Raw genomic sequence first — 15,221 nt, 5'->3', positions numbered from 1 at the left:
AATATAGATTTGAATTGTAAGGTGTAAGAAAATCAAACTAAGTAGAAAAAGGTTTACTGTGAAGTTTTAAATTAAAACCACCATTATGACAACTTAATTGAATGCTTGTATCTGCCAAATGGAATCTTCAGCTAACTGGATTCTGTTGAAGGAAAATATGCTATTATGACCTCATGCTTAAACCAACTATTCATTAAAAACAGTTCACCCATTCATCTTAAACATCTTCTCTGTTGCACAAGATTTGTTTCTGCAAAGTGTTACCTAAGTATAAAAATAATATAAAAATCCTACAATCATGGCAGAACTGTTTTCTCCAAACTACTACAGGACAAAGTGAGAAAGTGATGAAGCCATCCACACTCCCTACAAAAATCCCAACCACCTTATCCAATGCCTCAAAAACAGACTGGGACCTAGATTTTACCAGTTCTGAGATGGCATCTGCCAAGAAAGGACTTACAGAGATCACTGTTAATGCTTTACCTGATATCAGCCCACAAGGGATGGTACTTGGTACCTGTGCCAAAACATCAACTATCTTACCATTGCTCAGAGCTAGTATTAAGGCGCACCTTCTTTTACCAACCCTTCCATATCAGTGCCAGTCAGTATAATTAAATATCCCCATAGTTCTCAGAATTAGCACAGTAATATTTTAGACAGAAAGATGCAATTGCTAATTGCTTTTTTCACACCTGAAATTTCTTTGGGGAGAGGGGAGTTGAATATCTTTGTTTATTGTTTGTTAAAAAGTGTCATTACAGTTTATTGTTTTCTTTCACATTTCACACACAAAAGGATGGTAAAGTAAACTAGTATAAGTAGCAGAAAGCATATTGAGAGCCAGTAGTATTCTCAACCTTGTGCAAGTAAAAACAAATGAGAAATTGAAAAAAGGGGTTAAACTGCATTATTTAAAGATTCTCCAATCTGAATAGTTAAAGCCATTAGTAACATGAGGACTTCTTTAAAAATACAATTTTAATCTTGACAATGTCCATTTGAACTGCAGTGTAAGGCATTAGACTGCAATATTTACAATTAAGACATTCTGATAGATAGCAGTGTAAGTAACTGCAATGAAAGCAACCTGTAGTCTATGTTGTTGGGAACATCACAGACAGTCTCCATATTAGCATTAGATGAGTACCATAAATCAATGTGAATCTTAGAGGCTCAGAAAATCAAAGCTGAAACAAAATCCTTACACAGCAAGGATTGAAAACAAAACTATACTGAACATAAAATACATGTTTTGGTCTTGTATGTTCTGTACCCATGGTCTCTCTTCTGCATTAAAAGGAAACTAGGCATTATTTTCAGCCTAAGGAAAACTGCTGCATATAGTACAGAATGAGCTCAATGATTTTCATGGCAACACCTCGTGCGGTAAACCTCTTCACCCACTTTAAGTTTCATACAGATTACTATTTGCTGTGGTCAGAATTAAGGTTTTAAGTTAAAAAAATGCACTTAGTGTGATTACTTATGAATTATGAATCTAATTCACTGACTCGCCATTAGAATGAAAAACACTTAAATATTTTAGCATATATCCCTCTCATCAGCAAAGGGGAGTTGCTTCCAAGTAAAGCTTTACATAGGAAGTCTTAAAGATTTGTCTATAACTCATCTCACTGCCAGTTAACTTGAGGTAGATTAACATACCTGTGAAGGCTCATATGGAAATTTCCTAATTCTTTACTCTAAGCCAAGCCCTAATCAGAGTATATCTGGATGCGTGAAAGTTTGTCAACAATCCAAGACTTAACCTAGGACTGGCACAGTAACATGACCAATGCTAGTATCCTAAATCAGTGCTTCTCAAAGTCGGGCCGCTGCTTGTTCTGGGAAAGCCCCTGGCGGTCCGGGCAGGTTTGTTTACCTGACGCATCCGTAGGTTTGGCTGATCGCGGCTCCCATTGGCAGCAGTTCGCCGCTCCAAGCCAATGGGGGCTGTGGGAAGGGCAGCCAGCACATCCCTTGGCCTGCACCGCTTCCCGCAGCCCCCATTGGCCTGGAGCGGTGAACTGCAGCCAGTGGGAGCCATGATCGGCCAAACCTGCGGACGCAGCAGGTTAACAAACCGGCCCAGACGACCAGGGGCTTTCCCTGAACAAGTGGCGGACAGGTTTTGAGAAGCACTGTCCTAAAGGACACCACTGAATTTTAAGTTAAAGGCAACAAAGTTTAAACAAGGTACAGTATAAAAGTTTCATGGTTCTGAGAGTCTATGTAATACTTGTTTTATTTTTAGGGATAAAGTAGTACATTATATGGTGTATACAAGTGAAAATCTCCCCTCAAGTGTTTTCTAGAAGACACATTCATTAAAGTGTATTCCTCCACCATCCTTACACTCCTTTCCTCCAACATCCATCCAACGTGAACAATGCCTACTAACAGAATTAAAGCATGGGAAACACTACGTAAACTGTTTATTATCACAACCTTAATTTCAACCAATTAATTAGCATGAAATTACAATGAAAATATATTCCAATAGGCTAAAAGCAACTAAAAATATTTGTCTGTTCAGATAAAATAAACTACTCTTACCAGTGTACTTGTTCATTAAAATTTTGTTAACCCAGAATTTAAAAGAAGTCTAGCAGCAAACTACATTTTTGTGTGTTAGCTAGGTTTGCAGATCAACAGAACAGAAATATAAGGATATACTTCTAAGATTTGTTCAACCCCTGAGATGTGTAAAACACTATCATTCTCCTTTCCATAGAAAGACATGTTTTCAGGGAAACTATTTAAGATGGCAGTGGTAACTATCTATCTGGAAAAAGAAATTATACACATTTAAATATTTCATGTGTCTAAAATGCAAATCAAAGGCCAGGTGTGCAGTTTTGCAAGAGCTAAACTACTGTATCAATCAGTAATAAGTCACAGGAACATGCAGACACTTAGTTGATATTTTACTGAGAGATGTTTAGCAAGATGCATATGCAGCAATACAAATCAGTTTTACACTAGCCTTCTTCGGACGGCTCAAAGATTAATAAGCTTCAAAGATCTGAGGTGGTACAAAGTAAGAACTCCAACTATAGCCCCCAACAGATATCTTTGGGATACTATTCAAGTGGCAATAATACCAATTATATAAATAATGGAGCTATTCATTAAAATGGTCTTTAAGAGAAACTACATCTTTCTGATCTCTACAAAAGAAGGCAACTAAGGGTATACCTATCTCATAGAACTGGAAGGAACCCCAAAAAGTCATCCAGTCCAGCCCCCTGCCTTCACTAGCAGGACCAAGTACTGATTTTGCCCCAGATCTCACAATCCTGGGTTTAGCAGGCCACTGAACTCACAATCCTGGGTTTAGCAGGCCAATGCTCAAACCACTGAGCTATCCCTCCCCAACATGTCTACACTGTGTAGGGTGTGTCTACACTGCCCATGTTACAGCGCAGGAATGCTGTACCGTGGGCAGTGTAGCCACACTTTATTGCCGGCGGAGAGCTCTCCCGGAAATAAAAAATACTCCCCTCAAACAAGGGGTGGTAGCTTTATCCGGTGATAAAGCACTGTTTTAGCGCTGAAAAGCACCAGTATAGACTTTTGTCACTCCAGGGGGGGTGTTTTTTCACACCCCTGAACGACTAAAGTTTTAGCACTGAAAGTGGCAGTGTAGATACAGCCTAAGCAAGCATAACTAGTTAGCAGCGCTGGCAGCACGTAGACCCAACACCCAACCTATTTTTTGCTACAGTGCTGTGTCACCTTAACACTACTCTGACACCATTAACCTATTTACATCACAAGGAACAATTTAACAGACCACGTGATTCTGAAACATTGAATGGTTCACTTTAAAGTTCTATAAATAATTTACAGCTTATTGTGCTATCTTTTCAGAAGCATTTGCACACAAAATAAGAGAGTCATTTTATACTTCAAAATATTTACAACAGCCCCCTTTGAAAAGGTGTTCATAAACATAGGCACATACATTATGCCCTTTTTACTAACCATAACCACATCTGAGTAAAATACACTAGGCACTATAATTCACACACAATACTATATCACCTGAAGAAATCACACAAACATCAGAAATTGTTCTTCCTACTGGTAGTGCCAGTTTTGTCCAATTTCTTAACCACAGAAGCTTTTCTCCATTTGACAAGCATTAAGTAACATCAGTTAAACCATTTCTTGTGCTAACCAACAAGCCTCTTTAAAGCTTTATAGTTGACAAGGTGTTTTATAAAAGCACAAGATGTTAAGACAGTTGTGCCCTATGATAAACAATAAAAAGAAAAGTGTCCCAATATTGTATTTAATTAAGAACAAAGCAATCTGATCTTAAGAATGACATGTTGGTGTAATTCTGAGGAAACACAGTCATTGAAGAAAGATGACTATTTTATCCCTGGTTTTCAAGTCAAACAATTACTTATATTTAAGCTAACAGTCGTGTTGTGCAAAATAAGTTAAAAAAATAAAATTCCACTGTGCTTAAAATCAAGAGAATATTGTAACTAGTCATCCTTACACCAGGCTTCCACAAGCCGATGTCAGCAACAAACTGAAAAACAGTTTCACTGCTGAAACACCTACAACATCAATTTTTGGATGAGAAATACGCATAAAATGAGGAAGTTATACGTCTCTTCAAATATGGTGCATCTCCCTTTCATGTTCATTTTGCAGCCAAAACATCTAAGCCCCGAAGATATGAAATGTGAGAGAAGGCTAATAAAATGGGTTTCAATACTGGACAGTCACAGAAGAGGGGGAACTTCAGCTTCAATTCCCCATCAACGTACTGATCAGACTGATTCTCTGCATTTTTCCTAGTATAATTGCACAACACAGATAAAGAAGGTGGGGGACGCGGAGTGTCAGTTTCATACACCCTACCACACTGGTGAGCCAAAACAGCGGTGCCACGTTAACAGCTATCCCAACTTGGGTGTGATGCAAGCCTTGAACATCGGTGTAACAGCAGTTGCATAATAAATAAGCCTCAAAAAGGCCAAGTTCTCCTCCTGCGCGGTTATTCCGAGCGGATGGTGGGCAACGCCAGGGATTCACGCGGGAACTGAGCTAATATTACCTGAGACGGAGTATCACCGGCATTGCCACTAACGAGCTGGTTACTATGCAGCAAAACACAGGAAGGCACCTGGCGACCCAAGGCGCAGATACCGCCACGGAGAGGCGGCTCTACAGAGGAGCCTTTCCCTGCCCCTGGCCAGCCGGCAGCCACAGACCCGGGCTGGGCACAGCGGCGGCGGCGGCGGCGGCCGGGCTGGCTGCAGGGGAGCTGGCGGAGCACGGGGGCCGGAGGAGATCCCGGGCAGCTTCCCCCCTCCGCGCCCATGCTCCGGGAGGCGGGCGCCGCCGTGGAGTCACCGCGGCCGCCGCCGCACGCAGCGGAGGGCGCGGGTGACACACGGGCACGGCGGCTCAGGTGGGCGCCGAGCGGAGCATCCCTGTCCCCGCGCGCAGGGGCCGGGCCGGGCCGGGCCGGGCCGCGGAACTTACTTGCCGATCACCTCGCAGAGCTCGTACACGTCCTCGAACAGCACGTCGTCGTCGGCCATGGTCCAGGCGGGGGGGGGCCCGCCGGAGAGGCGGCCCGGGGGAGGGGGGCCCGCGGGCACGATCCCCTCCGCGCTCCCCGCCGGGCACCACCTCCAATCCCAGCCGCCGCCCGGGGGCTCCCGCGGCCACGCCGGGAATCCCCGCTGCTCCTGCGGGCCGCGGCCGCCCCGCGCGGCTCACGCTGGCTTCGGGCTCCGCGACCCCGCCCGCCTCGCTCGCTCGCTCCCTGCCTGCCTCCGGCCGCGGCTCCGGCTAGCGGGGCGGAGCGGGCACCATGCAGGGGCCGGTGTCGCGGCAGGAGGCAGCGCCGCCTCGTTCCTCGCGGTGCGCGCGCGCGGGGGGGGGGGAGGCAGGCGCGACCCCGACCCGCACTCCGGGGGTAACGGCGGCGATACGCGCTTCCCCGGCGCCGGGCGGGCGCGTGCACCACCACCGACACTTTCCCAGCCCGTCACGCAAGCGAGCAGGCGCGCGCCCCCCGCCAAGCACGCACGCGGGCTCCTCGCGCCCCCACCCCCCTCGCCACAACCGCGCGCAGAGCCACGCCCACTACTCCTCCGGGAGACAGGGATTGGCCCCTGTGCGCAGGCGCGCCGCGGTCCCACATAACGTCATGGGAAGCGAAGGGCCGGGTGGAGGGAGCAGGCTCCCACGTGAAGCGCGGGAGGGGGCGGGGTCGTTCCCTGCCTGGGTTCCGAGGCACGCGCCCCGCTCCCTGCCTCGCCCCAGGGCGAAGGCGATTGTCGGAGGCCAGCGGCCGTGTGCGGTCAGTGTCCCGCGCAGCGCACCGGAGAGCGGCTGCTCCCTCGGCCCGGCGCTGGGCTTGGACAGGCGCCTCCAGGAAGCAGGGCAGGGAAGCCGGACCGTGCAGCAGCGGCCCGAGGGGACAAACGGGGGAAAGAGGAAACCCTCCTGATCTCTCTCTAGCCGGGACCGCTGCCAGGCGGCAAGGCAAAGGCGCTGCAGAGAGCCGTGGGGTCGCTATTAAGGTGGCAGCCCCACCCCGGATTATCAAGTGCTTTGCCGTTAGTCCAGGGAAATGGCCATTTAAAGCGCCATTTATTGCCCACTCCACAGGATGGTCAAAATCGTTTCCTGTAACAGTCACGCGAGCAGTTTCAGAAGGAATGTAATAGAGCCTCCTTCCCCTAAAACGGCACAGTTGAGCTCCTCCAGTTATAAAAGGAGGAAAGATAACCGCCTTACTAGTCCTCAGTCAGAGCCTTGATTTTTCTTTTTAAATCGTGCACTGAAGATGATCATTCTTGATGGGGGAGCCTAAATGCTAGTTCTTGCTGTACCATTTCACTTAGGAGGCATTATAAGGTAGTAAGGTGTTGGATATCTAGTGAGCTTCAAACTTAAAAAAGCAAATGGCTGGTATGTTCTGTTCCATAAAACCTTTTGGAATTATACAGAACCCTATGCAGAAGCATATTCTTAATTGCTTAACAGATATTTTTTAGCCAGAGTTTGAAAAGGTAGTTTTCAGAAGGGAGCTAAAGCATTGATCAGGGAGTTCTGAGATTTTTCCCTAGGGAAAATATTAGTTATAAAAAAAAGTTTATTAAAAAAGCTCTTAGACACATGTGCAGTTATTAAAACTTATTAACATTAAGTAAGATGAACTTCAAACAGTCATCCCACATGGTATTCTAAAAATCAGATTTCGCAGTTGCTGTAGGTTGCAGAACTGAGGACCCTTCACCAAGAACACCCAGTTTGCTGTCCCCAGACAGTTAAAAGAAAAGAAACAGTGAAAGCAACTACATTGTATCGCCGGCATTGTGGTAATACACAAGGTGAGACACCTCCATGTATTTAGGGCCCAAACTATAGATGAAAATCAGCATCTTGACTTATATCTGGAAGCAAAGACAAAGCCAGTAAAGCCTTTAATGAACAGGTGTTATGATCCCTAAAGTTTACACTGCTAAGCAGGTGAGCCTCCAAATTCTGCCCTAGTTGAAGCAGCTGCATGGTCTGCAAAAATGGCCTCAGGCAGAGCTTATTGCAATAATATGGTCAAGAGGTTGTAAATGTTGAATTACTGGTTACATACACACTGGGCAGAATTTGTCAGTCATTCTAGATAAGCAGATGAAGTAATAATGAAAAGTGACTCAAAACAGTTGATGATCTAGAAGTACCTCAGACAGAAAATCTTTACAAAAAGTGGATATGTTCCTTAACATATTCTACAAATGCTTCCCCAAGCTACCAGCATCACCTCAGTCTTGTATGGATTGAGCTTCAGTAATCTCATATTCATCTGAGTGCCAGTCTCTACCATGCACTAGAAGAGACCACATCACCTGGGTTTAACCAAAGAAAATTCTGTGAATGAGAGAGAAAGCACGCACTGTGCATAATCTTCATACTAGTGAAATTGTAGATCTAAGGTATCCGTCTCCACTAGTAGCCTAAACATGCATGTTCAACACAGGAGATGGCAAAACAAGCCACTCCCTTTGGGATTATCTCAAAAGAAAGAATCTGTTCTAAGCAGGGCCCATGCATCTAGGGTATCAAAAGCTGAAGACAGAGCTAACAGAGAATCAATATGGACATTTGTCCTCTGTCACTAGGGTGACCAGACAGCAAATGTGAAAAATCGGGACAGGGGGTGGGGGAGTAATAGGAGCCTATATAAGAAAAAGACCCAAAAGTGGGTACTGTCCCTATAAAATTGGGACATCTGGTCACCCTACTAGGTCACCTACTACCATGTGGTATGTGCTATACTTAAACCTAAAGTCTGATTGCAAGCGGTTAAAAAAAAAAAAAGACAATTCCCACAACTTTGTCAATAATTGTTACACAGACTGTGAGAGTGATAATTAGACAGCATTAAAAAGATGAGTACTTGTGGCACCTTAGAGACTAACAAATTTATTTGGGCATAAGCTTTCGTGGGCTAAAACCCACTTCATCGGATGCACCGAATGGAAAATACAGTGGGAAGAGATATATACAGAGTACATTAAAAGATGGGGGTTGCATGTACTCTGTACTCTGTATATATCTCTTCCCACTGTATTTTCCACTCAGTGCATCCGATGAAGTGGGTTTTAGCCCACGAAAGCTTATGCCCAAATAAATTTGTTAGTCTCTAAGGTGCCACAAGTACTCCTCGTTGTTTTTGCTGATACAGACTAACACTCTGAAACCATTAAAAAGATTTTTCCTTGGTAATGGACTTCATCCCTGCCTGAGGGAAGCCATTTTCTTGACTTTTCAGAGACAGACATTACCAAAGCAACCAACACTTCCCTACTAGCTTTTACCAGCGAAGAAAGGCCTGGTCTAACTTAAAAGTTGCTGGTTGAATCTTGACAGCAGAACCCAATAAAGTTTGTTTAATAAAACTGGTTGAAATACAAGCAGAGAAGAGTTTACATTTGTCCCCTTCTGGAATGGCTAACCTACAAGGAAGGGGCCAATCTTATCTGAATCCAACTGACCTTATAGTAGAAAATGTCTCACAGCATAAATAGCCAACTGTTTTGGGGAAAAAGATGCTTGGATTACTAGGTGATCCACTTCCCCAAGCATTCTGCTGATTGCAGATGCTATGGTGGAGAACCAACATCCCCAGAATTTTCTTCTCTCCAGCATATGTATGGTATGCAGACTCAGTCTGAGCACAACAGTGCCACTGTTACTTTGCTCTCCAACTCATACATTTCATCTGTATATGAATTGTTGATAAGAAATAACCTTAATGGCCTATTAGGTCATTGATAGGGAGCCATAAACTGCACAGTATAGTGTCAGGGTGCAAATTCCATGAGCAGACAAAATTTATGGGTCCCTGTACACTCATGGCATCAGAAGTGTGTCCTGACTTAAATGCAAAGGGGAGGCAGAGGTCAGAATGTGGCAGAGGTGTACATCGGAAAGTAATTAGGGCTATTAGCACACAGGCTGGCTGGTACAGCATATTCCCAGCTTCTATCATCAGTTAAAGGAGGAGCTCTCAGTCCCAGATGAGATTTTGTTTAAAGGCATCAGGATGATGATTCCTAAGATGTCAAAGAAAAATACGTTAAAAAAAGATACATGGAGGTCATTTGAGAAACAAATCTACAAGAAGGACCTGAGACATAATATATGGGCTTCAAATAAACAGTGATATATTGAGAATGCTGTTAAGACTTGTCACATATGCCAAAAATAATGGCCAAGTCAAGCAAAAGAGCCCATGTCGATGGCATAGGAAATATTGAAGCAGCAAAGAATCCTGTGGCACCTTATAGACTAACAGACGTCTTGCAGCATGAGCTTTCGTGGGTGAATACCCACTTCTTCGGATGCAAGCGGACCCACTGCTTGCATCCGAAGAAGTGGGTTTTCACCCACGAAAGCTCATGCTGCAAGACGTCTGTTAGTCTATAAGGTGCCACAGGATTCTTTGCTGCTTCTATAGAACCAGACTAACACGGCTACCCCTCTGATACTTGATAGGAAATATTGACACCCAGGAACAAAGAAGGCAGACATTTGTTTATGTTGGGTGAAAAAAAGCTATGTTCTTGTCCTAGGCTTTTTTTCCTCACTTCCCTGAGGTAACCTTACTAGACGAAACTACAGTTAGGTGATTGTACATATAAAATCTATTTTTACTAGACTCGGTATACCTGACATGGTAATGTTTGACAATGGGCCACAGTTTAGTGGGCATGAATTTAAGCATATTTCAGAGACGTATGGGTTTAAACAGGTAATGACCCAGTCCCTATTCTTTCCAATTCAATGCATTGGTGTAAAACTGTCAAAATAATAAAGCCTACTGAAAAGGGCTGTGGAGTTGGACTCTGATCTTTATTTAGCACTGTTAAATTACAGAATGGCACCAGGGAAACATGGGTTGTCACCTGCTGACATTTTGTTCAACAGAAAACTTAAAACAAGAATGCCTGCAGTGTTAGAAACTGATATCAGAGTCACAGGGGATTTGCAGATGTATAAAGAGACAGATGAGGCAAAAGAAACTCAATATGATTTGGGGTTCTGGGAGCTGCTTAATGAAAATTACACTGTGCATATCTATGATGGGAAATAATGATTGCAGCGGTGTCACAAGAGGTTGAAGTTGTCTGCTGATACATACTGCAGGTGAATAGGTGACATCTACAAATTGCAGAAGAGATGGAGATAACAGGCACTGAGTTGGCCATCTCGCCTGAGAAGAACTCAGAGAGACAATAACCATATCAGGTTGAGAGGGCTGAGTCCCATCATATGACACAAGCACAACTAACTGACTTACCACCTCCTGCCAACAGTGATACTGATGTCTCAGGAGAGATCTGCAGGTTCATGCAACAGTGCAGGACATCTCAGAGACCAATTGTTTAGTTAGTAGGTTGGTAATACATAATTTCAAATACATATAATGTTAATATTGATTGTTAATTGTTATATTGGGCTAGGGAAGAAAGGTGTGGAGAACTGTACCTTTAAGAGGCTTTTGCCAGCATTATTTGGAATCAGTTATGTTATGCAGAGTCTTGTGTTGCACAATGCTGATGAGTTGGAAATCAGACACTGAGTGAAGCAAACAGGTGTGGTGATGTAGGGTTGGAATTACTGAGGCTAGAGTTACTATCCTGAGCCTGCACAGGTGACTGAAGATATTCAGTTATCCAGAACAGAGCACAAGCCCCCTTTATGGGGGAGGGAAGATTAGAAAGTAAAGAGAGTAGAAACCCTTCCCCATGTTCTTGAGTTACTACTTCCACTGCTCCAATATTTAGAAGTGATTGCAACTCCTGATGTAATGTGTTTTCGTCAGAGGGGTCCCTGAAAAGGGATGGGGAAGGTGGGTAGGTATTAGGGAGAGTGTGGATTTGGATGGAATAGCCCACCTCTGTGATTTCCCACATCTCCATAGTGTTGGTGTTCCAAATCCCATAGAAATGAAATAAATGATTTCCTAATGGAAGGGGTATAACAGGAAGATCAACAGAATCAGAAGGTGTTGAATCTTCTACCTGCTACCTTGATGATGAGGCTGCTGTGAAGACATGGTGTAAAGCCAAATTATTTCCTCCTCTGAGATTTCTGGTGCTTCCTGAGTGGTTCCGGTTGTTTACATGGGACTGCCTCTGCTGTGGTTGAGGCATAAAGTGTTTCTGCTTTTTATGTAGGGGCAAAGATCCCTATGGACCTCTGGCTTGTCCAAGAGTCTTTCAGAGAGTGTAAAGCCTCCTTCTGTTTTTACAATAAAAAGTTCAGATCTTTCAGATGAAAAACCTCAACTGTAACTTGTAGCTCCTGATCACTGGAGCCACGAGGGTCTCCTTATGGCAATTGAGGTTGCTGTGGATCTAGAAACTGTGTCAACAATATCCAGGGCCACATGGAGGGATATATGCACCTCAAGATGACCTTCAAAAATCAAGGCCTTAAGCTCCTCTCTGATATATTGAGGAAGTCTTTCAGTGAATTTACAGGTGAAGTCCCAATTTAAATTGTACTCCATCAATAAAGCCTAGTAATTGGTGACTTGATGTAGATAGTTTTCCAGTCATATAAATCTAGCTTCTTGAGCTCCTTGTCTTGAGGTGTAGCTTTCTGTTGACTATGTGTACGCCTCTTGTTAGCAACTGTGACAACCAGTGACTCAGTCATGTGAAAAAATTGCTCAAAGTCCTGGAAAAGCACTTTGTAGCAATTATCTTCAATTTCTGATGTTTGTGTCAGAGAAACAGACATCTGCCAGAGCAACTTAGGTGGTCTAAAACCCCCTCATTGATAGGCACTGCAAGATATACAGGCACAGAGGTGTGAAAGATATCCAGAAGCTTTTGCAATTTTTCCTGGTCCACTTCCACTGGAATTGCCAGTGGATCAGTCTTCCTATGCAGCAAGTCCAGAATGTCTCGTACTCAGCTGGATTGAGATAGATGACATGGGTTCCACAGCCTCTCCAGGAAATAAAGAGATAGGTACTGAGTCAGGATAATTCTCTGCCTAGGACTCCTCATCAGAGCCATGACTAGTCTGTTCAGTTGGCAGTGGAGCAGATTCTCTGGCTATAATGCCCTTTTGTGAACAATCTAGCCCTGGTGGGAAGCAGATGTTCGCTTTCTAGTCTGACTTTCATAGGACTGGATATGACCACCTGGGTCATCAAATCCAGTCCCCTGGCATTCCAGGCAACCCAATCATATAATTCCTTTCATAAATAGATCAATTTATCATTAATTTTCATTTAAAATAAAACTTTTCATGGGAAAGTGTTGGGTTTTTTGAAGTTGTCAACACTTTTAATTTCAACATTTTGTAAACAAAAAATTTGGGTTCTCCTATGCAAAAAGACTTTTTGTTTAAGAATGTACGATAACTGTAGTTGGGAATAAATGGTTTAAATAAGTGGTCATAACCAAAAATGAAATGTTTCAATTGACTCAAACCAAAATCCCTCAGATTTTTGATTCATGAAAACTTGAGATAGACTAGTTGTATCAGTTCAGGATGCGAAAGTTTTTCAATATAGTGAAAATTTTCATGGGATGGAAAAACCATTTCCCACCTAGCTCTACTCTACACTTTCACTGGTGTGTAATGCCCTGAATGTCTAGACCCCAAGGATTGAATCATTGAAGCTGAAGAAAGAGAAGGAGTACTCATCTTGGAGAGGAGGAGCAGTTCCATCTGGAGTACTGGGAGAACCAATAGACTGTGCTCTGATTGGTATTGCTGATATGCTTGGTACTAGTGTAGGAACAGCAGTCCATACCAGAGGTAACTTCACTACTGCCAACAGTGGGGAGCCCACTACTGAAGAAACTATAGGATAGGTCCTTTGAAGCCATGTAGGAGTTTGGTATCAAATAAGTCAAGTGATTAGATGGTGTTAATACTGGGGTAGTCTCCACCACTTATCTCTGGTACTACGGCTATTGGTACCAGGGGATTTCCACCATCCTCACCATGGGTTGGAGGCATGAGGACAGTCAGGGCACAGGCACAGATCCTAAACAGACACTGTTGGCCAAAAGAATCCAAACTCAAGTGTCTGGGGCACATGTGCACAAACAGTGGCATATTACATATATGGACAAGCACTCAGAGAAGAACACAATTCTATTCTGCCACAGACTTCTATGTGATGCTCAACAAGTCATTTAAATCCAGATTTTTACAGGTGGCTAGTAATTCTGTGTTCCTCATTCTGAGTGCCTAATTTGCCCAAGTGCTATAATTAAAGTCAATGGGATGAATGGATGTTTAGCCCCTCTGGCACTAATGTAGTTTGGTTTAGTGGAATGAGCACAGATTTGGGAGTCAGGAGTCAGTCTAAATTCTAATCCTGGGTCTGCCCGTAATTCATTTCATAGCCTCAGCCAAGTTTCTCAGTTTTCCCATTAGTAAAACAGGGAGAATAACACTCTGATGTCATAGGGGAGATGTGGAAACACTACCCAACATTTGAGGCCCTCATGCTATGGTGATGAGCACCCTAGAGGAGATCATGAGAAAATGAATAATTTATTATTTGGTACAGTGCGTGGATGATGTGCAGTGAATAAGGCATGGGAGCACACACTGAATGATGAAGATAAAGAGAAATATTGGAACAGCTGCCTTGTTCCCTGAGTTCCACCCATCCTGTGAAGAGTAAGGCAGAGGAAAAAACCCAATATGTGATCATGTAATGAAAGGCATAGATTCATTTGCATGTAATTAAACATACAGTATTCAAGAGAATGGTCTTCCTGTTAAGTCATATCAGATTTTTTCACTTAAGAAAAAGTTTCTGTTTTTCCTAGACTTGCTTCCACCTCTTGTTTGCACCTCTCCTGCAAGTAGGAAGGGTGTATTCAGAATGGCCAGCTTCACTGTTGTCTTAAGGACATATTAGGGAAAAGAAAGTGGCCTCAAACCTTTTACCTACAAGTCTGAAATCTATGAATAATTACAATCACATAGCTACCATTAATATTCAAAGCTGAAGTTCATTCTCCAAAATGAATTTTTAAACAAATAATTTGTTGCAGGTGTAATGGGTAAATAATTAGTACTGCCATTTACATTCTGACTTAAAAAGAATAAAAATATTTGCCTCATAAGTTTAACACTCAGGGGGTTCCAGACCTAAATGTGAAAATGTAACTCATTTCACTAGAGAACTTATACTCTTGTTCTAATAGAGTGAAACTGAGACTTTTTATATTTAATGCCTCGGGTCTAATTTGCTAAAATTTTGTAGTAAGTCCAGAATTTTCTCTATGATAAGGACTGTATCAAAAGACCTTCTGCCTTTTTTTCTTCAGGTTTAACCTCAAGTTACAAATAATAGAAAACTGGTAGCTTCTTTTGCTCTGCTTACTAGAGATAATGCTACAACTCAGTCTGATTTTTCCCTCACCTTTTTCTCTTTGCGCGTTGATTTTTCTTGTCACAATTGACCCAGTAGCCCTAAGTACAGCATAAGATTAATTTAAGAAATAGTCTCATGAGCAATCATATGAAAAAGAGGGATTTAAATTAGTTCTTGACTAAAAATTAAATATTCCCCTTTGGTCTTTATTTGATGCAAGGTCAATTTTAAGCACTTCTACTATTCTTTGAGAGGTAAGGAACATTTCTGGGAAGTGGCTGTAAAAGTGCCAAGTAACAAGTGGGGTCCCAATCCT

The 15,221-nt window shown here is 43.2% G+C and overlaps 1 protein-coding gene across 7 annotated transcripts in view; it reads right to left on the bottom strand.

Annotated features, from left to right (window-relative positions):
- CASK (calcium/calmodulin dependent serine protein kinase) overlaps window positions 1–5,612 on the bottom strand; it is a 428,246-nt gene extending 422,634 nt beyond the window's left edge. For 4 of the 7 annotated variants that reach the window (XM_045002670.1, XM_045002673.1, XM_045002674.1 and 1 more), the window contains exon 1: window positions 5,515–5,612. In XM_045002670.1, the coding sequence (XP_044858605.1) occupies window positions 5,515–5,573 (59 nt within the window). In that variant the 5' untranslated portion in view covers window positions 5,574–5,612. The remainder of the gene's footprint in view (window positions 1–5,514) is intronic. The other 3 variants (XM_045002676.1, XM_045002675.1, XM_045002677.1) reach the window with 1 other exon arrangement.
- Window positions 5,613–15,221: the final 9,609 nt, after the last annotated feature.

Source organism: Mauremys mutica, chromosome 1 (genome assembly GCF_020497125.1).
Source record: "Mauremys mutica isolate MM-2020 ecotype Southern chromosome 1, ASM2049712v1, whole genome shotgun sequence".
Classification (NCBI taxonomy): domain Eukaryota; kingdom Metazoa; phylum Chordata; order Testudines; family Geoemydidae; genus Mauremys; species Mauremys mutica.
The sequence above is the reverse complement of the archived record's forward strand: the minus strand, read 5'-3'. Positions and strand labels throughout refer to the sequence as shown.